Source organism: Oryza brachyantha, chromosome 2, assembly GCF_000231095.2.
Source record: "Oryza brachyantha chromosome 2, ObraRS2, whole genome shotgun sequence".
Classification (NCBI taxonomy): Eukaryota; Viridiplantae; Streptophyta; class Magnoliopsida; order Poales; family Poaceae; genus Oryza; species Oryza brachyantha.
In genome coordinates this window covers 18,589,523-18,617,172 of record NC_023164.2, presented here as the reverse complement: position 1 = coordinate 18,617,172, position 27,650 = coordinate 18,589,523, and the positions used below count along the sequence as shown (strand labels likewise).

General features: G+C 43.5%; 3 protein-coding genes and 1 long non-coding RNA gene across 5 annotated transcripts; 1 reads left to right on the top strand and 3 right to left on the bottom strand.

The window, feature by feature from the left end:
- Positions 1-5,074: 5,074 nt before the first annotated feature.
- LOC102719079 (UDP-xylose transporter 1-like) lies at positions 5,075-11,755 on the bottom strand. 2 transcript variants are annotated; one of them, XM_015834117.2, is made up of 8 exons: positions 11,437-11,755; positions 7,394-7,546; positions 7,023-7,207; positions 6,885-6,952; positions 6,523-6,655; positions 6,204-6,365; positions 5,843-6,115; positions 5,075-5,586 (listed from the first exon to the last, which is right to left on the bottom strand). In XM_015834117.2, the coding sequence occupies exons 1-8, from the start codon at positions 11,507-11,509 to the stop codon at positions 5,497-5,499; spliced, it is 1,137 nt and encodes a 378-aa protein (XP_015689603.2). In that variant the 5' UTR covers positions 11,510-11,755; the 3' UTR covers positions 5,075-5,496. The 2 variants fall into 2 exon arrangements, with proteins under 2 accessions (XP_015689603.2, XP_006647547.1); XM_006647484.3 differs by lacking the exon at positions 11,437-11,755 and adding an exon at positions 8,524-8,694 and having other exon boundaries at positions 5,077-5,586.
- Positions 11,756-11,841: 86 nt separating this feature from the next.
- LOC107303483 lies at positions 11,842-14,792 on the top strand. Its single transcript, XR_001549478.2, has 4 exons — positions 11,842-11,980; positions 13,143-13,548; positions 14,055-14,281; positions 14,358-14,792. It is a non-coding gene; the product is annotated as an uncharacterized LOC107303483 (long non-coding RNA).
- LOC102718801 (probable cytokinin riboside 5'-monophosphate phosphoribohydrolase LOGL2) lies at positions 12,338-16,375 on the bottom strand. The gene is made up of 7 exons (XM_006647483.3): positions 16,056-16,375; positions 15,362-15,459; positions 15,146-15,176; positions 14,068-14,167; positions 13,614-13,684; positions 13,378-13,521; positions 12,338-12,784 (listed from the first exon to the last, which is right to left on the bottom strand). Exons 1-7 carry the CDS (start codon positions 16,197-16,199, stop codon positions 12,638-12,640), a joined length of 735 nt encoding a protein of 244 aa, XP_006647546.1. The 5' UTR covers positions 16,200-16,375; the 3' UTR covers positions 12,338-12,637.
- A 4,225-nt stretch (positions 16,376-20,600) lies between these two features.
- On the bottom strand, positions 20,601-23,562 carry LOC102718519 (protein CNGC15b). Its single transcript, XM_040521116.1, has 7 exons — positions 23,501-23,562; positions 22,690-23,230; positions 22,389-22,601; positions 22,016-22,305; positions 21,801-21,912; positions 21,447-21,683; positions 20,601-21,351 (listed from the first exon to the last, which is right to left on the bottom strand). Exons 1-7 carry the CDS (start codon positions 23,527-23,529, stop codon positions 20,740-20,742), a joined length of 2,034 nt encoding a protein of 677 aa, XP_040377050.1. The 5' UTR covers positions 23,530-23,562; the 3' UTR covers positions 20,601-20,739.
- Between the last annotated feature and the right edge of the window lie 4,088 nt (positions 23,563-27,650).

Genomic DNA, 27,650 nt, shown 5'->3' with positions numbered 1-27,650 from the left:
GCAACAGGAAACTTTTTTATAGCTATATTAAATGGTCAATTGACAGAAATTGTATTGAAGACAGGGGTGGACCTAGCCCAAGAATCGAGTGGGGTAGCTTATTAGAATTACTAGATGGATACCCCACGCATTGCTACGGGAGAACTGTGTGATTATACAAGAGATATGAATTCTAAAATTTTTTTCTTACCTACTATATGATTCTTTTCATATGTTTATATATTTTTGTGCCTTTATCAATTATGCATATGTTATAAATGGTTGGGTTGTATGGTTTGTCTTTTGGGGGAATAGATTTAATTTATACTCTTGATGAATCATTCAAAGGCTAAAAACAATTAAAGTGACATGAAGAGATGCAATTTACACCCTTATGTATTATCCTAAGACTAAAAACAATTAAGATGATATGGTTTAATTTATACCCTTGATATATCATCATAAGGCTAAAAATAATTAAGATAATGTGGCTTAATTTACATCCTTGATGTATCATACTAAGGGCTAAAAATAATTGAGGTCACGTGGTTTTAGGATAGAAGAGAGAATGACATTAACTTTATAGAAAATAGGAATTAGTATGCTCAAAACATTTTTACTTCATTATACATTAATAATACACTAAGTATTGATTTTGAGTGGGGTCCACTCAGCACAATGTGTGTATAAAATTCGAAATACAAGCATATAGAACAATGTTAAGTCCAACATTTTAAACTTCGAATATTAGTAACAAAAAATAAAAAAAATCAATCATGTAAAAATTATGTTACTAGATTTAGCATTAAACAAACTATTATAATATATAACTATTTTTATTTAAAATTATTTGTTATTATAAATTTTGTTAGTAGAATAGTGTCTCGAATACTGTGATAAAATCGAATAGTAGTTATATCTGGGCACGAAAGGAGTATAAATTTTCTTAACTATCACTCCATACCAAAATAATTCAAAATTTATAGTGCAACCATGCATTTACGCATTCTACTTTTAAATCCTTTTAAAAATCTAAAATCTTAAAATAAGATGTACCTCCTGAAATTTTAGAAGCAGAGGCTACTGATATGCTTTATTTTTCACGCTAACTTATCTTACCGTTAACAATTGTTATTAATTAATTAGTTGTAGACTTGTAGTCGATTGAACGATGTGGTTGGTGATCTTTTTATATCTAGGCTTTTATTGTTCATATATATATATATATATATTGCCCGTTCCCGCCAACCAAATGCATGAGCCGTGAGCGCCATCGTTCCTGCCAACGGAAAATGTTGGATGGAAAGAGATGGGGCCCATGTTCTCGGTAGAGCACCCGATAAACTAGTGATGTTAAGTAGTGTTTCGGTTGTGACACTCCATAATACAATTAGTTACGTAGACCCATTTTTATAAATTTAAATTTTCCCTTAAACTTACCTAGTGCCAAAAGAAACACTCACCAACTCCCTGCTGCACCCGGGAGAGACTCCCATCAGGAGGCAGGGGCGATCATTCTTCGTACACAAGATGTCCTGAATAGAAGACAAAGACACGAATAGGATGATTTTTTTTCCTTTCTTTTGTTACCATTTTATAAGTAAAGGACATCAGAACATATTTTAAAATTAAAATTAGGATAGATAAATGTTTATAAGATAAAATATTCTGGAGCTATTAAATCAAAAATTTTATATTATGAAACGGACATAGAGTCCACGACAAACCGAAAAACGGGGTCTTCTACATAATTTTCTTTTGGCGGTGGGGGCCGTGGACAGCAACCGGACAACCCGGGCCAGGTCGCACACAGTAGTAGGAGGGCCAAGGGGGGGGCGTCGACGTCGCTGACGCGGGGCCCGGGCGGGAGCCCGCGCGCGGCCCTGTGCCTCGTCACGCGCGCGAGGGTGGGGATTTTTGTCGCCGGCGATGCGTGCCCGTGCCATCGGCGTCGCCTTCTGCTGTCGCCGGGCCCAGGCCCCAATTGCGCCACACGCCTAACAGCAGCGGGGTAGTTGCGTTCACTGTTCACGAATTCCACACAAGTGGAGCACGCCACAAAGTTCACGGCTCGTATCAAATGCTTTTTTTTTTTTGCAGCCGGTTCATATTTATGTGTGTATATGTCTCATTGGGCTTAGCGAGTAATTAGGCAAAACTGCCAAAAACCCGTGTCAAGGGACGAGACAATCGTCATACGCTCGGAATACATGATATATAATATACACAGTGCGCGTCGGCATATCTCTCTGGGCGGGTAGAGTATTCAACAGTTTTGTGTGTTCTTGTGAAAGGGACATAACCTAATTAAGCGCAAGACGCCAACAAGATCACCGCCCGTTAGCGTCTTGATTAATTCGAGGGGACTTTAGAAAATCACTCCAACTGTTTCATGTGGGGGGAAAAAAGATAAAAGAAGTGGATAAACAAAAAGCCATTGGCTCTCCACATTGTTTAATGATCATTGGCCCAATCCTGCCCCTGATGTTTGTTAGTTGGCACTTCGCTCTCCATTTCCTCCTCGTTTTCTCTCTCTCTCTCTTCTTTTTTTTTCCCTTTCCTGAACCATTTACACACGATGTGTGTATGTAACAATTTCTGAAGACAAGGGGCGGATCAGCTTTCAGCTGAAAGCTAGATTAAAAAGGCACAGAGCATCTGTCAGATTGGCAGGCACTTTGGCGACGCTGTGGATTCGGACAGGCGAGTTTGCAGGGGCCAGTGCAAGGGGGCACAAACCGCGCAGTATACAGTTCAATTCTGTTTCCAATGCCTGGCTACATTTTTCCTGCACCGCACCACCTCCGGGTTTGTAGTCTTGCGCCTACACACAGTGCCCAGTCCGTCATCACCAGCCTCACTGCAACCGGCACAAACAGTTCGTGTGGCAAATGGTCGCGAGCATGGGCATGGCATAGTACTGTATGCTCAGCTGCCGTTTCGATCGTTTTTGATGGTGCCCTTGATCTTAGTGGTGATCTCAACGCAATTATACTTGACAGATCCCTGGAGTCACATATCTTTCCATGCATAAACTAAAATTTTTCGCGTGAAGAGTAAGTAAAAGATACTAGAGATTACAGCATCTCATGATCTCTTCAACGAACGTGTCTGTGTGTATGTGTGTGACCGAAGGTGGTGTCGATGAAACTTCAAGGAAGACGAGAGAGACAGGAGTAGCGGGCGAAGGAAGTGGAGGAGGAACAAGGAACATGGACATGAGTCCGTCTTCCTCTACCGGCCATGAACCACGGAGCAAAGACCGCCGCATCGGGATCACCCACGCCCCAGAAATAATGTAGTTTAACGTGCGAGAGTCGCCTCGTCCATCGTCCCCGATGGCCACCAGTTCGATCGAGCACCAAAAGTTTGACTTGCAGATACCCAGGCGCGCGAGAGCGCTTAGCTAGCCACAGCAACAGAGAAATAAGATATAGATAAAATAGAAATGGCCCACAAGCAGAGTGATGATCCAACGAGAGAGACTCATGCGCCATGACGACGGACGAACCCGGCCGACGACCCGATCGATTTTGATATTGGGATCGTTGGAGGAGGTGGACATATGATATGATACCGGAGTACGAGAACCGCAAGAGAGAGAGAGAGGGGGGGTGTTAATTGCGGTGGATCATGTCGGCCTCGGAAACAAAGATTCCCGGGCCGGGGGTTTGCAGGGGCATGGAAACGTGTATGCCGCCTGTCCCACGTGAGCGTCTCCCCCGGCACGAGGCCGCCCGCCCCGTCGCCGGCTCGCCGGCTGCGCCCACATGCCCGCCCCCCCCCCGTGCCGTGCCGTCTCCCCCGCGCGCTCGCTCGCCAGCCAGCCAACCCAGCCACAGCCACGACGGGATCCGAGCGACGAGCAAGCGTTTCCGTATGTGGTGGCGAATACTATATTGCGTGGGATCGAGGCCGTTAAAAGAGGGCGTTCCCGTTATGCGCTCGATGGACGGACTACACACCTCCCCCTCTCTTCGGAGACTGATGCACATGCCGGTGTTGGCGTGTGCTTCGGCACAGGTCAATGCTGCAACTGCAAAGAGAGAGAGTTGTAAGTAGTAGTAGTATTAGTAATAAGCGAGAGAGAGCGCCATGACGGTGAGTTCTGTAGGAGAGTAGCATGAAAACGCCATGTGCTTTTTTTATTGGGATGTTTTGTGGGCAGCTACGCCCACATGCGTCCTCCTGCGTACGCTAGCTGTCCATGTACGTCTGCGTAGTGAAGTACTGCTACTTGTATATATATGTCTTCAACTTCCCGTGTCGGTTCTATAAAAAGGAAATGCTTGTGTCCCAGCTTAGCAACAGTTTACTGCTATTATATTCTCTTGGAGAGGTCTGGTCTGGGACCGCACTCTACTGTTCTGTTTTCCCCTACTAACACCTTCCGTTTGCACATTGGCCCAGCAAGCCCATTAGATCGGCCTGTGACTTTGTAGATTGGGCCAAAGCCGAAGTGACGGCAGGTACATAGAACTAGTAACAAAGTTCAAACTATATCCCTCACCTATGGTCCGAGTCCGATTTACCCCCTCAATGCAAAGCCAAGTATATCGACTTCCCCTGTCTATTAAAACCGGCTCATTTTTTTCTAGTGATTTAAAGGACTGGTTTTATCCGCTTGACATATTGATTTGGCCTTCATCCGACATGACGATGACATGGCAATAGAAACAAAACATAAAAAAAGAACCTCAGTAAACCCACATGCCACTGACCTATTGTCTTCTTAGCCCTTGTTTAGTTGCAAATATTTATATACATAAGTTTATCGGAGTCGGACAAGCAAGCTTGACGGAGAAAGAGAGGACAGAAAAAAAAAGAGGGGGGCAATTGTAGCAGCTATTTAATGATGTAAACGATAAAATTAGTTACTATAAAATTAAAAAAAATCTATTTTTAAAAGATGAGATGATAAACTTATGTATATATATTTTTTGAAAAAAATAAACTGTTTAACTATTCAGGAAGCGTGCGCGTAAAAACCGAGAAAAAACTACAAATAATTGGGGAAAGAGAATGTAGGTATGCATAGCTTACCCATTTTGTTGTGCGTCCGGCTACAACCCTGGAGGAAGGGAAAAGAGAAGGAAGAATATAAGGTGATCATTTACATGTGAATCCCACTGTTTTATTTTGTTGATTGTACTTCCACACAGGTGTCATTTCGAATGAAGACATACGTAACATGTTACGTAGGTTGAAACCATCTAGAAGACAAAATAAACCGGTTCATTAGTTGAAGAAGTTGATTTATCTAGTCTTGCGATTAAAGGAGCTAAATCAAACTCAGCCTGCAGTTGAGTGAGGCAGAACGACCTTTTTCGAGCATTAGTATATATACGGAGTATATTTTCTTGTCCGCTTCTACAAAGAGAAAGAAATCGAGAAAATGGGAAGGAACGGGTTTCCCAGCCATTCAGAATTTCAAGATACGGGGGTAGGCTTATGTGCGCCGGTGCTACTACACAGCTAAAGCTGCGCTAATGCTAAAAAATAAACGAGATGAGTATTTCAACAGTCGTGCGTCACGCCGTTTGCCTTCTTGGTGTCACCGTTGACATCATTAGTCGCCATGAGCGGCTCGACCTCCTTCTCTGGCATCTGCAAAGAGCATCAGAACGCATCAGTTCTGAATCAAAACTGGCAGTAGCAGTAATCCTTCGAAACCCATTCCCACCTTTTTCGCTTGAATTTTCAAGCTTAAATTTAGAGTTGATTTTGGTTTTTTTTTATCAAAGTTTATATTTTCCAGTCTCAGCTTTTCGATCGAAATACGCATGTAAAAGTTTTATTCACAAATTATTTTTCGTATACGCCGCACCCCCGGTGTTTGATGTGCGTTGATTGTGAATCAAACCTGTGACACCGGAAGCGGGTCGCCTGCCGACTTCTTCTTGCTCTCCCGGACCGAGAAGTAGGAGTAGAGCGCCATCCCGAATATGGCGACGAGGATGCCCAGTATGTTCCTCATGGTGAAGGGATCATGCAGCAGGGTGTAGCCGAACGACAGGACCAGGCACGTCTTGAGGTGGCCCAGAACCTGGTACGTCACCGGCGACGTCGTCCCGATCACAAGGAACGTGCTGAAGTTCACAGACACGGCGATCAAGCAGGACAGGACAATAAATCCCTGCAAAGGAAGAGGCTTTGTGATCGGCACAGAATTTTTTTTTTGAAGGGGCATGTATGTACAGATTAGCCCTTTGATCAGTGCTTACCACGACTGGAGCGGAGTAATTATGGGCAAAGACGCTACGGTTGGTGAGGAGATGATCCACGAAGGGGCCGGTTGCAAAGAGAATTGCCGCTTGGTAGGGCGCGGATTGGTACAGGAGCTGTGTTGAAGAGACCTTTAATCTCTTCTGTATTGTATTGGTGAGCTTCATTCGAAGTTAGCAGGTCAAGGAGAAACCATGGCAATGATAGAATGCATTTGGCTGCTACAATAGCAGAATAAAGAAGCATGAATGGGTAGAGAAAAAAAATGCATATTGTGAAATATGGATGATAAATGAATGTATTTCAAATGCAGGATACAATTTGGCCGACACAAGTTGTGGCGATGGCGAGGCCAGAAAGGACTGACCCAAGAAGATTTAGCTTGAGGTCAGTAACAGAAGCAATGCCAACTCCTAGTAGCAGGATCAGCAGAGAAAACTTGATACTCTCACTGCACATTGTTTGTTAGATTTGTATCAGCATAATGCTAGAAGAACGGGAATGCCTGAGTCTCCTGAAAGTGACCATACATACTACAAATAATAAAATTGGTAAAAAAAATTAACATGATTTGATTGCACATGCATTTTAGGTCTCTAAGACATGATTCCTTTATGACTGAAGAGAGTAACGGTTGAACTATCAGATACATGATAGTACTCAGTAGTATGATTTGTAACCTGAATCTTTTCTTTAGGAAGATAGTCTCCAACATTACTGTGAACGGTATGATCGCCAGCTTTGTCATCTGCAGGGCATACTGAATTTTAGTATTTGACTCATAATTTCTAGAAATGACAACAGTAAGAAAAATTGACCTGGTAGAATCCGATGGAATTGAATCCTAAACTGAGGTTCAAAAGGCCAATTGATGTCCCATTCAGCAACCCAAATAGGATTACAGTTTGGCCATCAATCACTTTTGGCTCAAAAAAGCGCATACGTTGTGCGACATGAAGGGTGCAGAAGGTCACCATGAGATGCCAGCTTGTTAATGTAGTAGCTGCAACAACAATGAACGCATCATAATTCATAAGTGATAATAATGCCTGCCTTGTATTGAATTGGTATCAGTATGGTCAAGTGTCCATAATCCATACTTAGGGAGTAAGTTGAATGCTCATGATTTATGCAATGATGCCATTCAGGTTTTACCCATGATTGCAAAATACAGAGATGAGCTACGAACCAAATGGGAAGCCAAGAGTGCTGATGAGAGCTTTGTTGCAGATGACAATGGCAACCGATGATGCCACTGAGAGCGTCAGCGATCCGATCACACCAAGCTGGAAACCAGCAGTCATCTTGGCAAGTTGTCTCTCTTCGGGCCTGAAGACTGATCCTGCATGCTCATCGAGATACTGAGTTCAAATTCTATATGACAGCAGCTTGTTTACAGAGGAAGACTAAATGATCGGCCTAACTCCTAAAACGAGATAACGTTAGCTCCGTGCAAATGTCTGAAACAAAAAGACAATCATGGCAGTCTAAAAGATTCCGTTTTGAATAGTGTTTTTAGTGCTTTGCCAAATTCTTTTCTTATATGCCTTCGATGCCTGGAGAGCTGACCAAGCTCATATATTCTTCAATTGTTGGGAGTGCTGGTTTACAGCTCGCATGCATCACACGGCTGCATGTGGAACTAGTTCAAAAGCATTGGCTATCGGGTGAGTCCAAATGGACTGCTGGTTTTGCATGTTTCGCCGGCAGAAAGTGCATGTAGCAAAACTGCAAAACATGGGCAATGTATGCAGACGAGAATGCAGTAGTGCCATCCAGGTCAGAGTCAGACTTGGCCAGATTAGGTCCAGCGAGTTTGTACGGATCTATATATGAATTGAGAAAAATCTGGTGGGTAAGAAATTACGCATAGTTATCAAGATGCGTGTACTAGCTGTACATATCACATGGCTCTACCTGTTGGATCCAGAGATTCAGAAAACATTGCGGATGATCTTTGAACAGAAAATGGAAAAGAAAAGAAATGGAGAGCATGAACAGTAACGCTCCCTTACTGAACCGGGAGCACTGAAGCACCGCTTCAGTTTTCTCAGCTGTCTAAGATGGCTGCAATCCTCTTAAACCTAACTCTGCAATTCAATTCAACCACGAACACAAGCAAGAAAAGAATTCTATGTTTTCGCTATGCGGCCATGCGCTCTGTAATTTTCTATCTATCATGTCCAGTCCTGATCGAACCTTTTTCTGTGGGAATTTAAGCACACCAAACCAAAAGAAATAAGCTCGAAATTCAGGAACAGAGCCTGGAACACCCAAGGCAGAATGTAACCTCCTAATCACAGAACGAGTGATACTCACTTCAAAATCCTTCGAATGTACCTCCTCCTCCTCCTCCTCAACCTCAACCTACATAAGTATCTCTGCACAGCAATGAAAAAGCTACGATGTTTCTTTCCTCGATGGCACAATCAGTTCCAGGCAATGGCGCCCCTGAAGTGGCTGAAGGATGAAGAAGGGAGGGGAGATGGAGAGGCATTTTTATGTCCAGGTACCAGAGGGGCCGGGCCGAAGGCAAGGGGAAGGTGTTGGTGGCGTGTGTCCGTATGCATTTGGTGTGGGTCAGTTTGGTCCTTGCTCTGACGACTCCGGCGTCGTTCCATGTTCACCTTGATGCTGCCTGGCGTTGCTACAACAAACGTAGGAAAAGTGATAGAGAGAGAAGAAGAAGAAGAAAAAAAAAAAAGAACTGTGCGCTCGACGTACGCAACAACTTCCTCCATGACTAGCCACCAACTGCTGTACCGAGCCTACGCCGCCGCCGACAGCGAAAAGGACGATATGCTCCGGTGGTGGGTCTTCCAAGGCTTCAACTCGGTCCTCTCGCCGTTGCGATCAGCTGCACTGTTGCCGGTTGTTTTGTCTCTCTGTAGTTCTCTGAGCCAATGGGAGAATTTTTCTGTAGCTGGAGTTCTGAATTGCTTGCACATAGACGCATACCATCTTTTTCTCTAAGTACTTGTATAATGTATATGTAGTAGTACTGGCTAGAAGTATATTGTAAGACTACACATAACAAGGCGCCAGAGGCCAATCAGTGGCCTAGATGGGAGATACTGGTGCTTGCCGTACATGGTTTAATAGTAGACCAAATAGTGCCAAAATGTGGACACTGGACAATTTTGCCACCGTCCAAAAGGACGAGGTATTTCGCTCCATATGCAGCGACAATCGTCCAAGGTGACCAAAGAGTGGGTCATACACACAACAAAGTTGTACTGTATGCATAGTGCTGCATTTTGGTTGGATAGTGTAGATCAAAGAAATTAATTTAATGGAATATATAAGATCATCGCTGGCATGCATGAAGAATTGGTCCTATACTTATGCCATGTCTGAACCAATACACAGCGACAAGAGGCAGGGAGAAAAATAAATAACTAGAGGTAATTGGTAATTACCATCTCACTGCTATGTACTGTACCTCATAAGAAAAGGAGTGACATTGTTGATGCCAAGTGCTTGGTGCTGAATCTGCTTCACAAAAATCCAATCATATGGCTGTCACTAAGGCGAAAATCCTCCTCTTTCAAAAAAGGGCATAAACTATGTTGCGAATTCAAATTGAGGATCACCTAAGTGTAAAGCAATTTGGTTTTATAACTTTGTGGTTAAAGCACCACTTTTGTACAGCTCAAGAGGGTAAACTAGACTTATTCTTCTATTGAAAGACTACGTACGTTGTTTTCGTAATCCACATGCATTTCACTAGGTAAAGCTTAAGGGATGGGAGCCTGAGAAGCGCCCTTTGCTTTGGAACCTTTGATTCATTGGCTCTGAAGCTATTTTAGTACTTCAACAATTAATTGCTTTGGTCATTTTCACCAGTCACATTTGAATTCCTTCCTTTCATAAAGCATAGAGACCACAATGGTCTTAGTAATTTTGTGAATAATGTGTAAAGAGGATCCCTGATTTTCATTGACAGGACAAGAACTTCTGCTACACTCACTAATTAGGGGTTGCATATGTTTAATCATGCGGTGGCAAGAACAATATATAGTTAATGCTTTGGTTAGTTGACATACTAGGGATAGCATCATAAGCCGGGAAAGTTTTATATTCTCTTAGTATGAATGTCCTTTTGTAGTTTGCACCCCCTTTTGTTAGTAGGTAGGATTGAAATCATCACAGCTGAGGTGTCATGTTATTTTTATCATTATTGCTACAACATCAGAAATTCAGTGGGCATGCTTTACAGTTATCCAATCCTCGAAAGTCTAAAGTTGTTGCAACGAAGAAATCAGAATAAAACACACACATACACACAAACACACACAGTGGCATGCACTTCTACACATTTCTGTACATCTTCTGAGATCTGTTGTGCTTTTGACTGGTGTCATGTGCAAATTTTGGTCTTTCCAAAAAAAATGACAGGTGATTTTTTTTTTTGGCAGAAGCAGTAGCATCAGACATTCAGACTCTACTCAAAGCATGCATACAAATGCACCACTGAAACTACAACAATAGCTCAAATGTGGCATCTCTAAAGTTGACGCCTCAATCTGACAAAGGCGCATCCACTAATTAGATTAAATTAATAAAAGCAAAGGAACCGCCAAACTTTCATTAATCCAATAATTGTCCAGGGCAAAATTTTCTTTTGTCACTTGGAACACAAGGTTGGAAGGAGGCAGGTGGTTGTAGTAGTAAAGCACCTGCTTCCTGTCAATGCAAGCAAAGGTTATGGCCCAACAGCACGTCTAGCCTTAGCGCAACCAGCTCCATTATTTTGGCCGTTGGGTGAAACCTCACACTCTTATCTGTTTGTACCACTGAAATTTTGACCCCACAGCAGGGCCTAGGTAGTCAAATGTGGATCAAATCAAGCTTCAAAATCACGAGTTAAGCCTAACGAATTAATATTAGAGCACCTGCAAAGGCAAGCACCATTCTGGTGCAGTGCCTGCCTCTGGAGAGAGGAAAAAAATGCTCAGAAATAGTATGGCTAGAAAGGCTAGAAACAGTAGTGTGGATACTTTAAGCTTAAGATGATTCCATGTTAATGCTGCATTAGGTCAGTCCGTAATGGCGTGCAATTTGCAAGTACACTGGTGCCCACGCACCGACACACGTTTAGCTAGGTTTCGTTGTTGATGATGATGATCACACGGGCTAATGCATAAACCGATGCATCGCACATGAGTTAAAACTGATGTAGATTCGACTCTAGTTTTTAATTTTTTGGCGGGGGATGGAGATTGGAGTTACCCGATGTTGAGCACCAGCGCGTCGCGGCGCCATCTCTGCGACGGCGACTTGAAACGAGCCAGTCGCGCGGCATCGACCGCCGCCGCCTCCGCCGGTTCAGCGGAGCATCGAAAGGTTCCGCTGCCAGCCAATGAGGTTTCCGGTTGGCCCTACGCGCTCTGCGGTGCCTGCCGTCCTGGGCTTTTCGAGTTCGCGCCGACGAGCGATCCCCTCGCGACTCGCGGACACGGCGGCGACGGGCGGGGCGGGGCGAGGAGAGGCGATGTACCAGCCGCGGTTGTTTTTTTTCTTCTTTTGAACCATTGGATCAGATTTTCCGTGGTCTAGATCGACGACTTGCTGACCTTATGTGGTTTCGCGGATTCATTTCGGCCGTTGGATCATGTTCGGACGGCCTGGATTCATTTCGACCGCCATGGGCCATAGCTTGGGGGATTTGCGGTTAGGGATGCGGATTCGGGAGGCGGCGGACTCCGGCGAGGTGGCGACTGGTGGCGTGAGGATCACACCGTCCGGCGCCGTCCAAGAGACCGGCTGCATCCAGGTAGGCTACTCATTGGCCGGTGGCCGTGCTTGTTCCGCACTTCCGTTCCGTTTCCATGAGCGGCGGGGCCAGGCCATCGATCAGTACCGGCCTCTACTCGCCGCCGTGGTTTGAGGCGGACTTTTGCCGACAGGAGGTAGCGATGGTCTCGTGGGAGGAAGAGAGCCCATGGGGGTTCTACGGTGAGGAGGCTCCTCGTGTTTGCGTTTCTGGAGGCCCAAACTGACATTGTCCGTTCCTGTAATCTCACTGCTCACTGTTTCTTCAGACTGGAACTGATTCAGCTGTCGACTGACCCTTCTATTTGGGTTACTTTTTATCTTAGAATCCTAGTGAGATGATTATTCTAGTGCATAGGTTGCAAGTATCACTAATTTAGCTGTAGAGTAGTATACAGACAGGATGCAGTAGTTCTATGTGAAGGATGAAGCAAGGTTCAGTAGAAAACACCTTTCCACCAAAGTTACAGAAACCAAAAGACTCAAAGAAAGAGGGGTGAAAAAAGATCAATGAGACATACGTACTCCTTGCACGCGCACACTAGAGATTCTGATTATGCCAACATGCAATCTATATTACTTATCTCATATTAGTAACTTTTTTTGTTTTCGAAGAGTCATATTACCCCGCTTGCCTGCTTCCTTGTTGCACGGCGATTTACATCCATAACCTGCTCCCGTGTTGTGCTTCTATGATCACATTTCCCTCCTTTGGCATGGGGATATCGTAGTTCTGAGAGTAGCTCAGCTGTTCCATCTCCCATTTCATCTTCGACACGACTTTCTCGTGTTGAGGAGAGTACTCCTGCAAGATATATACAGGTTTTTTAGACTTTATGCCCTTCTTTGCCGACATTGTAGCCTACGGTTGTTTCAGTTAATAGGCTTCAGGTCCACAATATGCATTAGTGCAATAATGATTTAGTACTACACTGGGTACTGAATTTGTACTTTGATTGTTCTTGCAGTAATGAGGACCTTGACACTGGACCACTTATATGCATAATTGTGATGTCATCCTTATTGGCAGTTTTACCCAATTACTTTTGCCTTATCGTATAATTGTTACTCCAATAAGGCCAAAGTACAACTAAGAAGGACATATGCGTAATTGTGAGAGTAACACTTTGGCCTTGCAGCTAACTGTCACATTGTTTTTGCAGTGTCGTGGTGTTTAACAACAAAATTGGTTCTGATTGATCGAGAAGTTGAGCAGACCAACTCTGGCGAGTAGTAAACTTTGCTTAGAAGCTAAGCTTATCTTCAGTTCAGAATAGATCATGTTAGGACCATTACTCCAGAAAGATTTAATCATATACGAAATTTTGCAACACATGGATTTATTTGCCAGTTTGGACACAAGTGAACTGAACAAATGGTGAGGATGACACATGATACCTCCAGTTTTTCAATGAGTTCCTTAGGCGTTGGAGCCAAGACAATGATATGGCGGGCACTAGGTCTGATGAACCCTTCCTCCACAGCTTTGTCGATGAAAGACAACAATGGGTTGTAGTAACCGTCCACATTCAGCAGGCCAACCTGCAGAATTTCAACCACAAGTCTCATGTCAGTTCCAACACATTGTAGTTGAAATTTTAGGACCACTTTTATCATGTTAAACAGTATGGTACCGGTTTGTCATGAATGCCAAGTTGAGCCCATGCAATCACTTCTAGTAGCTCTTCAAGTGTTCCATATCCCCCTGCAAGTTGAAGCCAGCAGAAAATAAGGCCTTTTCAAGTCCTGAATTGATATATATTTTGAACTGAATCTATAATTTCAAGATTAGATAGACTCTGAATTTCCTGTTACAAGATAATGAATACGACCATTTTGCTCAACTTTTGTAGTTTAATTTTGAGCTGTCGCAGATGTAGCGCAGACTGCACAACAAATGTTTCACATGACACAGGGTCATATAGCATAGTCAGAGTCAAACCATACAACCTGAACTTTTGAACTTTCCAGTCAGAATTGCACTTCTAGTTAATCATAACAAGTTAGAGAAAGCGACGGCCAAATTTACCATTATAACTACTGCTCTTCACTGATTGATTGCTTTACTTACTCAGGTGACATACTCACCAGGCAATGCTATAAAGGCATCTGACTGCCTGGCCATCTCTGCCTTCCTCTGGTGCATATCGGCCACTGCTTTCACCTCCCCCACTGTCTCACCTGATATCTGCATGTACATACACCGTCGCACGCGCAACAAATACACACTATATATTACCAGAGGAGGAAGCTTTTTGCTTAACCAAAAGAGGACCAACTTTCTTCAGATGGAGAAAGAAAGGTAAGGTGACTTGACTGTTTCACAGCAGTATTTTTTAATCAGAGGCGCAAGTTCAGGAGAGGCAATCATGGTGCAGGTATAGGGGACAAGAGAAAATGTGATGGGCTTTTTCTTTGTTAAATCTAGCCAGCATCCCTGCTTGAGAGATTGCAGTCAAGATCAGTGAGATTTCATCTATCATGGGGGAACCAGATTTCAGTGAGCATTTCTCCTGATCCTTCATCATAAGTTTGCTTTCTTCTTTCCCACTAGCAAAAAAAGACAAAGGAACAAGATCTACAGATAGTATCATTTTTCTATCGTTACAATACTTAAGTGCAGTAATAGTATACTATATCTGAAGATAAACATGATGAGATGACTATGCACTTAAAGATAAGCATTAAGAAGATTCCCACAAATATAATTTTAGTTAAAAGATTGGTCATATATCATTGAAATTTTGACTAGTGATTTTATCCTCCTAGTGGCAAATCTGAACATTAGTTTCATCGTAATGACATCACTTTACTTTTCACTTCCTCTGGTTCCATAATACTTGTCGTTTTGGACAAGGACATGGTCTCCAAAAAACAACTTTAACCACTATTTTACAACACATAAAAATATCAACAAACATATGATTTTTTGAAAGTACATGTCAAGATTAATCTATATATAAAGTCTCAGTGGTTGTAAAGTAAATATTTTAAAAGTTGTTCATAGTCAAAGTTATAGAAGTGTAACCATAGTCTTTTCCAAAATGACAAGTATTATGGAACCGGAGGGAGTACTTGTTAGTTGGAAATAGTAATGTTACATTCAAGGAAACCATGGCATAGAGAACACTGATAGGGATATTGGAGAGTAGAGAGAACATGGTACCTCTCTAGGCATGAGAGTCTTGGGAATTACCCTGCATAGGGACAATATCATGACAAAACAAAAGTTTTAGAACATGATGAGGATCACACAAAGTCTTAACTTCTTATCATGAAGCTATATCAACAGTTTCTAAGACATTCTTTCATTTTTCCTGTATTATTTTTCAACTCTTGCAAATGAAAGTGTGCTAAGGAATGAGATTAGCATGTTACATACCCAATAACATGCCTTCCTCCACTGTGTACTGCTTGAGACACCAAGCCCATCAACCCTGCACTCCCTCCTCCATATACTAGATCAATGTTTCTTGTCACCTGAAAAGACAATATTAGACTATTCAAACACAAGAAAACTAGAAAGTTTTTAAGCACGGGACACTGTCTTTTATGTACATAGGCAGTAGTTTTTTTTTTTTTGGACGTTCATAGGCAGTAGTACCGTTAAATAGGGAATAATGAGAAGGAAAAACTGGCAAACTTTCCAGCCAATATAATACATGCAGTAATGCTTTGTTTCTCTATGTATTATGTACAGATGAGGAATGGCTGAACATTTGAGTACGATAGCTTAAGCTGCATGCAACCATGCAGATAATATAAGGCGTACACTCTTAAGTCTCTTAATTAGATTGCTCAATAAATGTAAGATAATTTATGAAATCCATAAAAAAAGAGTTGCATTTGTTTACTTCAGAGAAAAGTTGCACAACTGATCATAACCATGCCAACCATGGCTGGACTCTGGTGATCAAACACGAGGTTATTACTTCAACAGAAGACGACGAACGTTATATATGTAACTACAATAACTAGCTATCTCCAACGACCATCTAATTTAACAGAAGTTACATGCATGCATTAATGCAAGTCCATATTGAAAAGAAAAAGAAAAGGAAAGAGACAGAATTTACCAGCTCTTTCCCAAGATCAACGGCAGCGTCCTGGTAGCTCTTCTTCTTGCCATGGCTGCTCCCACAGAACACACATATCCTCCTGAACCGCAACTGCACCACCACGGCCACCTCTGCCGCTGTCTCCTCGTCCTTGATTTCCATTGCTTCTTGCTCTCCTCTTTTCAGGTTCTGATCTATGCGTGTTTGTTTCCTCCTTCTGCTTGGATGCTTGCAGTCTAGCAGCCGTGTGTATGCTTGTTGTATAGTGGTGACACGCACAATGGAGATTGGAGAGGCATATATATTCCACTACAACAAAAGACTTGGCCCGGTTGGTTGTACTCGAGTGCACACCACCACTTGGGGAGTTGAGGTTGTATACATACATTGCATATAGGAGTATATAAGTACGCATATTTGATTTGGTTAATTTTTGTCCCATTGAACTAGCCCTGTATAGCACATTATTTAAAAGAGCAAGAAGATTCAGCCCCCTAGATGTCCATTTGAACAGTTGAGATTCCTGCATGGCATTTGAAAGTAGTCCCCTTTGAAGATTGTTTAAGTTTTATTTGGGTTAAACATTCATGTTTGATTCAATTTTAGTCATTAATAACTTCTCGGTGGTAGCGTGTTAAACTCATGATGTGAGCGATACCTGGTCAAAATGAGTTTAACATAACGAAAATGTTATGTAGCATGCCACAGATAATACAAGTATGCAGTTTTAGAACATCTCCTGGTCAAGATTCAGTCATTCCTGTGAGATCTAACTATAGATTGAAAGAACATACGAAGTCTATTCTTAATGGTTTTGATTAATTAAGCTCATATCCCCTTCGGCATTTCTCCTAGCTCTACCTAAGAAAGTGCAGACCAGACCTGTGAAGTGTTCAGTCTTATAGGCTAGCGTGTGGCTACGCCACTGAGATGATATGGCGATCGCCTTCAAACAAGGTTCAATTCGGTTATCTCTCTCTCACTTTTTTATTTCATACAACACCTGGCCATCTAGTCCTTAAAATACAAGCATGATGCCCTTCATACGAGAAGAAAAAAAGTGACAAGGCGTTTTGATTGACTGGAAATGATTGAGAAAAAAGAAGGTATGAATAGTTGGATCCTCGCGAGATTTCAACTGAACGAGCAGCCTTGCTCCATCCAAGATCTAGATAAGAATTATTGTGTCCCAAAGAAATGCATATATTGTGGTTCGCAAAAGTATAAAAAGATAACAAATGGCCTATATCCAACCAATGTGCTTTAAGCATATCAACCACTCTATTTGATAGCATGGCGTTTTTTGTAATTTGCTCCACTACAACGTTTTACAAAGAGAGATCAAATCCCACACCTTGGAGGTTGGAACACACGAGTTTTACATGATTTTTGCATAATTGGGCCCAATTCCTCTTATCATACTTTGAAGTTCCTTCGTTCCAAAGAAAACATACATGTAAACTCATAAGATGTATGGTTGGTATGGGTAACTTAACATTCATGAAAATTACGAGGTACCATTTTTAGGGTAAAACATAGAGATACCTAGAGATACATGATAGTTAGAGACATTAAAATTTTACACTATAAATTTGATACCTTATAATACTTTACCGTAAAATTTCCCGTTAGTGCAAATATACATTATATACGTACCATGATTGTTCCCGGATATTCTTTTAGAACACAGAGATATGCCCACAGTAGTGCATACTGGGATGATCATGGTTATAATAAACCTGCGCCCCTACACGATGGTCGTCCTGCCGTAAGGGCAGTAGACAGTGCATGTCCCGGTGAACTTTCTCTCCAGTCTCCGGTGCTCATGAGACCAGGCATGCTCCATGCTCATCATTCTCCCCGTATCCCCATGGCAGGCGTCTCTGCTGCTCTCCCTACCTTACCCAAGTGGCCAGGTCGAACCATGAATGACACTGTGGTCTGAGCCAGGGCCCTGGCCACCGCCGTATGCAACACTAGATATTATAGTCTCTTAGGCACCGGCCAGTTGCATAGAGCAGTAGAGGATATGAGCATAATTCTTGATTACCATGCTTGATCCTGGTTCTAATGGGGACCAGATCGATCAGCCATACAAACTAGAGAGGTAACCAAAATGCTCTCACAAACTAGAGAGGTAACCAAAATGCTCTCACCATCACAATGGGCTCGTTCGCAATCCACTATTGACTTCAAATTCCATCTCTTTTTTCATATGCATGCTTTCCAAACTACTAAACGGTATATTTTTTCTAAAAAAGTTTATATAAAAGTTGTTTTAAAAAAATTATATTAATCCATTTTTCAAATTTATAATAACTAATACTTAATTAATTATACGCTAATAGATGTTCTTGTTCTGCGTGCGTTGATTTGATGGCTTTGAAGCCCTCTTGCGAAGGAGCCCATATACTACATCTTTCAGCACCACGGCGACATTACTTTCGAGCAGCCATCATCATTTTTTTTTTGTCTTCGAGAGAATAGTAGCCGTACAGTTTAGCCCATTAGTAATACACAACCATGATTTCATTTTTATAACTTCTTACCTTGTTTTTTCTCTACCTAAATCAAACTCAATGACCATGTATTTTTGCGTATCTACGCAAAATGATCTAGGAGTCATATAGATTAATATGTACTTGTCATTTGTTGCAAGATTTTGTAGACTTACTATCAGCCTGAAACACCCTCTTTTTTTTATCTTACCCTTCCCGATTACCTCCAAAGTAGTGGATAATTTATGGCTGTCTCAAAAATAAAACTTAGTTTATTTATTTAAACTAAAGCCGGACACAAATTATCCGTAGCCGACCTATGTCCATCCCTACCTGGAGCTCCTCTCGGCTAATTGTCTCCAATCTCTCGTCCCTTCTCTAATACTGGCAGCGCTGTCCTTCGTATCTCTTGTTTTCTCCGACGCTGGCATTGCCAACCATGATGTCAACTATGTTGGGATGTCACTGCCCGTCTGTCCCTTGTTCCTCTCCCCTCTCAATCCAGCTCCACCTCCTACTAGGGCCACATTCATTTGCCACCATAAGTAACCCATATTACTCTCGTTTTTCGTCTGTACGCTTTCAAACTACTAAACGGTGTGTTTTTTGTGAAAATTTTCTACAGAAAAGTTGCTTTATAGATTCAAATTAATCTATTTTTCTATTTTTTATAATCAACAATTAATTAATCATATACTAATCTATTACCACATTTTCCGTGTCGGTTAACAAACACCACGCCAAACGCAGCCTACATCTGGCTGCAACCCCCTTGTTCGAGGGGGTTGTGCTAACGACTTGTAAGGTGAGCTCTCCTTTACTCCCTGCCCCGTGGTCCGTGGAGCGGAGGAGCTCGCCGGCAGCATATCTAGTCTTGTCTCTGGCTAGTAGGCCCTCCTTTCCCTTCATGTCTCGTTTCTCTTCCTTCCTCTGTCCCATGGACCACACACATGATACATTGATTGTGCAATACACTGAGGCCTTGTTTGGGGAGCTTTAGATTCTAAGAATCAGATGTTTGGTAGCTATCTTCTAAGAATCTGGAAAAGTTCCTAAACCCAGCTTCTTTAGCTTTTAAATTATTAGTTTATTTTCCAGAATCTGTAACTATAGATTCTCAGAAGCTATAAACCGTTTGAGATAGCTTCTGGCAGAAGCAGCTTTTGGAAAAAGCTACAGCTAGGAGAAGCTCCCCCAAACGAGCCCTAACACAGTCGTGAGCCACAGCTCATATAAGGTAGTTCGCGTTCAGGTGTATTTAGTTATCTGGGACAGAAAACATAATAATAGATTAATACATGATTAATTAATTTATAAAAATTAAAAAATAGATTTTTAAAAGTGATTTTCCTATAAAAAATTTTCAAAAAACATACCATTTAACAGTTCAGGAAGACGAAGAAATCTGGGTTAGGAGGAAGAAGAGAAGTACGTTGTATGTCTTAAGAGGACAGAATCAGGACATGCTTACCAATTTTCCGTTTTCCAAATCATTCGCACTTGCCCACGCTACAACGGAATCGGTTACGTCTAACGGGCTTAAAGTGTTACTCATCTCAATCGAGCCTAGATTATGACCCGTCACAGATGACTCAATCCAAAATAAATAAATTTTATCATATGTATGCCTTTGGTTAGGCTTTGCCAGCCCTTACTCGTGTGCCACCCATCTAGAAATTGTTCTAGGCCAAACCTACTTAACCTCATAGTCCCTTTGAAGATTGTTTTCAAGAAAGAAATTATAATTTATTAGTATTAGTATTCTATTAATTCTATTAACCCCTAGAATGTCACATCATAACATCCTCAATTCATATACATTCATTCACAAATAGAACCATCAATATATTTAACACAACCACGTTCATACGAATTTTACTTTGGTATTTTTCTATATAACATCTTTTTGAACAATTTGAATTTGAATTTAAAATTATGACAACTTCTATCAATATTTTTTAAATACTAAATGATTTCAACTGAAAAAATCATTACCAACAAAGTTGTATAACTCATCAGTATATATAACTTTTATTTTATTCATTTTTCTATATAACATGTTTTTGAACAATTTGAATTTGAATATGAGGAGCACTTCATGTTCATACGGCAGGTCAACTTATACACCCACCAAAGCAAAAGTACATCACAAATTCCGAACATCACAAGCTAGCTGAACAGAAAACACAGTCTGATCGATCGGATCAGTCCTCTTCCTCGACAGTAAAATCGGGTTCCATGGGCTTCTTGATGAGCGCTTTGCCGTCGCAGCTGTGCCGACGGCACCTCACACTCCCTCCCGACCGCGCCTCCCCGCCCTCCCGCATCCTGAGCTCCATGGACGCTCGGCGCCGCTTGTTCCGGCGCCAGGCGGCCTGGATGAAGCACGCCGCCCACGTGCGCCACTGGTGGGAGTAGAAGCGGAACCTGTGGCGGATGCGCGCGCTGTGCAGGCGCCGGAACTGCGACGCCACGAACCGGAGGTCGTCGGCGACGAGCGCGAACGCCTCGACCTCGGACACGGCCCGCACGGTGCGCGTGGACAGCGGCAGCGACGCGGCGGGGCGCGGGTCGAGCGCCCACGGCAGGAGCTCCTCCCCGCAGAACTCCCCCGCCCCGATGCGGCACGAGTTGAAGAACCCCGACCGGCCGCCCTGCGTCGTGTACGAGTCGAGGTAGCCCCGGATGATGAAGAGCATGGAGTCCACCGGGTCCAGCTCCCGGACCAGCCGCGTGCCCCTCGTGTACAGCGCCGGCCGCAGCCGCTCGCAGATCGCCTCCAGCATCCGCTCGTCCATCTCGTCGAACAGCGGCACCTGCAAAGCACGCGTTCCATCCGTCAGCTTCGCTCAAGCTCCATGCACGCGAGCACCGAGCCCGACCGGCCGGCCATGCATGATGAGGCGCCTACTCTGCGGACGAGGTCGAGGCAGAGGTGGCGCTTGATGTCGCGGCGGATGTCCATGGGGAGGTCCTCGAGCAGTGCCTCCTCGTCGACGCCGCGGGTGGCCACCCACTTGTACTGGTGGTACCTCCTCACGCACTGCTTCAGCGGCTGCGGTATCTGCCGGTGGTTCATCCACCGCTCCATGTCCGTCCTCTTCGTCCGCCACTCCTCCAGCCGGACCATCGTCGCCTGCAGGTAAGACTGTCGCCGCCGGCGCCGGAGACGGAGCGCGACATGCAGTCGTGTCAGGGACATGAGCTTGCGCTCTAGTGTTCGTCACGTACAAATCTTTACCATAGTAAAGAAGAGGGAAATTACTTGCATATTGCCGATGAGCAGAGCAAACAGCACAAGCCCAAGAACGCCAATGACGGTCGCAAATATTATTTCTCCTATGAACAGGCTCGTCGAGAGATTCTGTCCCAAGCAGCTGCCCAACATTTTTTCGAAGCAACTAGATCAGAAAGCTGAAACGCAATTAAGTTTCAGTTCACGTATAGATCGATTCATCGATCGATCTACCAGTTGATCACCTCAGGTTCTTCATCCCCCACCAGAAGCAGTAGAAGTACTTCTGCGTGAAGGTCGACGACGTGAGCTTGGTCTCCAGCGCCTCCCCGTAGATCCCAAACGGGTAGAAGCCATTGCTGGGCGTGCACAAGCTCGTTATGTTGCTCAGCTGGTACCAGATGGTCCTGTTGCTGCTAACGGTCTTGCAGTCGAAGAAGAGAGTCTGGCACGACGGGCCCTCGACATGGCACGCCTCTCGCCAGCACGCCTCCTGCCTCTGCACCGAGAAGAGATACCACAGCGCTCCCAGCACCTGCACACCACATCACATCACATCTTCAAACAAGTTTCAGTGACATCAGCTAGTACTATAATGCAAGCGACGTGGCGGCGTACGTGGCTGGCGAGCATGTAGAGTATGAGGTTGTAGGCGGCGCCGGCCCACGCGGTCTCCGTCATGACGCCGGTCGCCGTGACGATCTGCCTCGACAGCGGGAAGATCTGGAAGAGGCGCGGCAGGTACTGGAAGATGATGCTGAAGCGGAGGACGTTCTTCCTGTTGGCCGTCGCGGATCCCTTCAGCTTTGGTATCACGATCCAGACCACGAACTGCAGGCAACGCCAACGCCAAGAAACAGCCACTGTTCAAGCAAAGGATGTTCAGGCAAAGCAACGTTGATTGATTTCTTCGTGTTACCTGCGGTATGGGTAAGGCCGTGACGAGGTCGAACCAGAAGGTCCCGGCGAGGTACCTCCTGGCGATCTTGCAGGGCTGGATGACGAGCTCCCCTCGGCCGAACACCCTGGACGAGGGGGCGATGAAGGCGGTGCGGAAGCGGAAGAAGATGTGCGCGGCGTAGAAGAGGTCGAGCAGGGAGCGGATCATGGAGAGCGTGAACGCCAGCGAGTACTTGAACTCGATGCACATGTTCTGCCTGGTGCCCGTCAGGTAGAGGAAGAGCGGGTCGACGAAGAGGGAGGCGAGGCAGGTGGCGAGGAAGACCTTGCTCCACAGGTGGATCAGGCGCCCGCGCGGGTCGAAGAAGAGGTGGCTCCCGGAGCCCATCAGCGAGTCCAGCTCCTCCGAGAAGGCGCGCGACAGCACCCGGTCCTTGAGGCTGCCGCCGCCTCGCCGGCATTTCCGCGGGTCGTGCTGCTGGCGAGCCTTGCCGTTCTTCGCCCTGCTCTCCGGTGCGCTTGCTATTTTCCGGTGAGGGAGCTCCATGTCATTATGAAACCTAAAGAAAGATCGTTTTTTTTTTACACATTCTGGTATACCAAGAACACAATTCGCTCAACTTTAACTTGTTGTGAAATCGACCAAGCTCAAATGTATGTTCTAATTCATCTACCATGTTCTAATTCAGACACATGAAAATAGCCAGTTAATAATTGTTCTGAAGTTGCGAAGTTTTGTGCTGACGAAATGTTTATCCTTGAAACACCAGACTAGCAGCAGTAACCTGGCACGCGAGGTAAGTAAGACTGATTGGCACAAGCTGTCTCACCTGACGGCTCGTGAGCCACTGCATGCCATGGTGAATTGTTGATAGATCTCCGGCAGCTTCTGGTCAAAATCCCACTGAGGCATATATAAATACACACGGTTACAACTTTATATAAGCAAGAGTGGTGCTATACTGGGATGTGGAATCAGGAACACCGTATAAACCTATAAGGTCAGCTATGGAGAAGAAAATGACTGCAACACAGTCCTCAGCCATAAGAACGAAAGGCCATCTACAACCAATTTCTTCAGGGATCTCGTGACTACACTTAAAGTGAAAACCTCAGTCCAGTGTCCACCATTTTTCTAGGTTGCAGCCTGAACGCTTCGTGCAGATGTACGTACCGACGAAAAAAATTATATTGCTGCGTGTAGCTAAAACTTAAAACTTCTGTAACAACTGCGATTCTGGGAAAGGGAACATAATTTAGTAGTGTGATGATACAGTAGAACCATGATCATTTTTTAGGACAAACAAAGATGAGAGGTTTATATTAAACCAAGAAATTAATTGGCGGATGTGTTCTACATTTTGTTTTCCGGAGTTCGCTGAATCATGTGACTTGCATTTAAAAAGTAAAAGGGAAAAACAAGATGTGACCTAACAGGATGTACTTCTTTCATGCTTAACAAATTGACAGAAGTTCCGAAGGCGACTCTTGTCCAATTTTGCATTCTTCCCTAGCGCATGTTGTGTGTTACTCCTAATGCGTGAAGGTTCGCGCTCATGGTACACGGGCGAATGCGGAGTCCATGTGTGTTACTCCCAATGGTTGGATTCAGCCAAGTCGTCGCATATCTTCTTTTCCTCTTCCCAAGCACATAAACTTCGTACAGGAAAAATAAACTTTGTATATGAATAGTAAAATTTTATATGCTCAAATTTTGTACAGGACGAGTAAACTAAGTACACATAACTTTCCACTCGGTAATATTCTACATAATATAAAAATACTTTATAATTAAATCATATTATATAACATATTAATTAGAATTGAAAATGTATTGTAAAATAGATAACATAATCAAGAAGAGATAAAATGGACACTAGCTAGTGTCTATCTATACGGCCCGGCTCATGTGATCATTGCATCCAACCATTGGGTTTTCACGAGGCCCATAGCGCACGCGGCACAAGCGTACAATACAAATATGAAAAGTCTAACTGAAAAATGCCTACGTGTCCACTAACCCGTGCAAACACAACTGAGTATGTAGAAACTTTACACACACATATTTTTATATTCAAACTTCACATATATAATTCTTAGTGTATAATATTTATATATACTACCTCCGTCCCTAAATATTTTACGTCATTAACTATTTTATACACGTTTAATCATTCGTCTTAATCAAAAAATTTACATAATTATTAATTATTTTTATATTATTTTATTTATTGTTAAGTATACTTTCATGCATATATATAACTTTACATATTTTAAAAAAATTTAAGAAGACGAATGGTCAAACGTGTATAAAAAAGTCAATGGGTCAAATATTTTGGGACCGAGGGAGTACATCTTTAGTCCCTCAACTATAATATTGTTTACTTAGGCCTCTAAAATCTCATAACAGTTTACTTTTGGTTCTTCGGGTTAAACCACAAGGTTTTCGATGACATGGCGTCATATGTTGACATATATTGATATATAGGCCGCGTTCGTTGAGGAGGAGATAAGTTAACTTATCCTGATGTGGAAAACGTAGTAATAGATTAGTACGTTATTAATTAATTATTAATTATTAAAAAAATATAAAATGGATTAATATGGTTTTTTAAAATAACTTTTCTATAGATTTTTTTGCAAAAAATACACCATTTATTAGTTCGGAAAGCGTGCGCGTGGAAAACGAGAGAGGTAAGTTAGCTTGTGGGGTGGGAAGAACGCGGCCATAGTATGTGTAGCATTTCTCACACACAGAATCCACATAAAGCGCTACATCATTGAAACCACATTGGTTTAATATCAACTAAGGTGGTGTTTGGTTCAATAACGTTAACGTAAACGTAATTGGGAATGCTTCCACCGAAAACTGATTACAATGTAACTGATTACAAGCTTTGTTTGGATAGTTGCTGTAATGGATACTGATTCATTCCCGTTATTTGGTTAGGTAGCCATGTAACAGACTAACAGGTGCAAGCAAAACTGATTACAATGCAGTTAACAAGCACAACACTGTCAAGTATATTTGGATGCAAATTTTGACGGCAAGAATTCAAGACAAGAGATAATATTTTACGAAATATAATCAATGACACCTTCAAAATCAATCAAAGGATTAGATAAAAAATTAACATGAATGAAACTACCAGATTTGTTAACAAATAAACTACCAGATCCAGTCTCCATAGAGTTCTTCCCGTCAAGATCCAATCGCAGTGGTGGAGGGCACAAGACGGAAAGTAGCGGATCATGCTAGGGAGAGGGTGGCGCCGGCGATGGGCGCGGGGCGAGGGGACGACGCCGGCGACAGGCGCGGAGGGAGGGGTCAGCGCCGGCGCCGGGGACGGGCGTGGGGCGAGGGGACGACGCCGGTGAAGGGCGCGGAGGGAGGGAGCAGTGCCGACGCCGGGGACGGACGCGGGGTGAGGCGACGACGTCGGCGACGGGCGCGGAGGGAGGGGGCAGCGCCGGCGCGGGGCACGTGGCGCGGGGCGAGAGGACGACGCCGGCGATGAGCGTGCCGGCGTCGAGCGTGGAGGAAGAGAGCAGCGTCGACGATGCGAGCAGGCCGTGGGGGTGGCGAGGGTGCTGCAACTGAGAGGGAGACGACGATGACGTGTGCGCTGTGAGGGAGAAGACTACGACGTCGTGCGCGGTGCATTCTCTTCTTCGTATTGGTATCGCATTCCACCCCTTCTAGGAGCGTAAACAAGGATGCATTGGGCCGAAATTCGTTTGCGGACTATCCGATTACAGACTATCTAAAACAAACAAGTGTAACGTGATCTATTCACGGTGGGAACTGATACGGGCCAAAAATGACCCAACCAAACAGCTCCTAAAAGTAAACGGTTTCATAGTTGAGCGACTAAAATTGGACCAGAGCAATAGTTAGAGGAACAAAAGTGAACTTTGATCATAGGGAAAAAAGAAGAAGAAAGGAACAAACTCACCTGGGCCTTCACGTAACAACTGGGCTGTAAAACTGAAGCACATATGCTACCCTGAGCCCATCGATAATAACCAGGCCTTGAACATATGAGTTAGGGTTTATGCATACACTAGAAAAGGTCATATGTGGGTCATCAAATCTTGATATGATGTGTGGAAAAGAATCAAACGAAATAAAAGGAAGAAAAAAAACCCACCTAGCCGCAGACCCGCAGTCCCTTGTATTCCTTGCTTGGAATTGTATATCATTTCTTCGTTTGCACCTATGAGAGAGGCTCACACATGTGCACACTACCACACATACACAAGTGGATTGATGATTTGCATATCTTTATATTATGAATTTGATAATTTACTATCATGGTTCACACATCACTAATTTGTTTGGTCCCACGTATCATTGTCATGGGTGATTTGAATTTACTATCATCTTGACGAGGGCTACGAATAGATCTTGTTGGTGGTGTTGAAGTTGTTTTGGAAGTAAGAATCCACCAAAATTCAAATCATTCATGTTTACCATTTTTCCCTAAAACTTTAACTAAAGTTCGCCTACCACTATGCCATTTTGGCTGACTCGTTTGGGTGACGAAAGGATGGCCTTCGGATCTGGGCACAACAACAACAGAAGGATGGCCTTCGGCCTGATCTGAATGTTGGGGATGGTTTCGGCATGGCCCATGGGATGTTTTGTTCGGTGATCACCCGGCGTGGTGGTGATGTTTCTCCGAATATTTGACAGCGATCCAAGAAGCCTCCACCGCCACCTACCCTTACCATGACGGCCGACACCCTATTGTGGCGGCGTTCCAAGTGGACTATGTCACCGTGGCTAATCAGCGCACGTAAAATGAAGAAAACTATTAACACATGATTAATTAAGTATTAGTTTTTATAAACTTGAAAATGGATTAATCTGATTTTTTTTAAACAACTTTCATATAAAACTTTTTTCCAAAAAATACACCGTTTATCAATCCTCATGAGCGTTGCCACTGCCCTGTTGTGCAGTGGTGGCCAGATGGG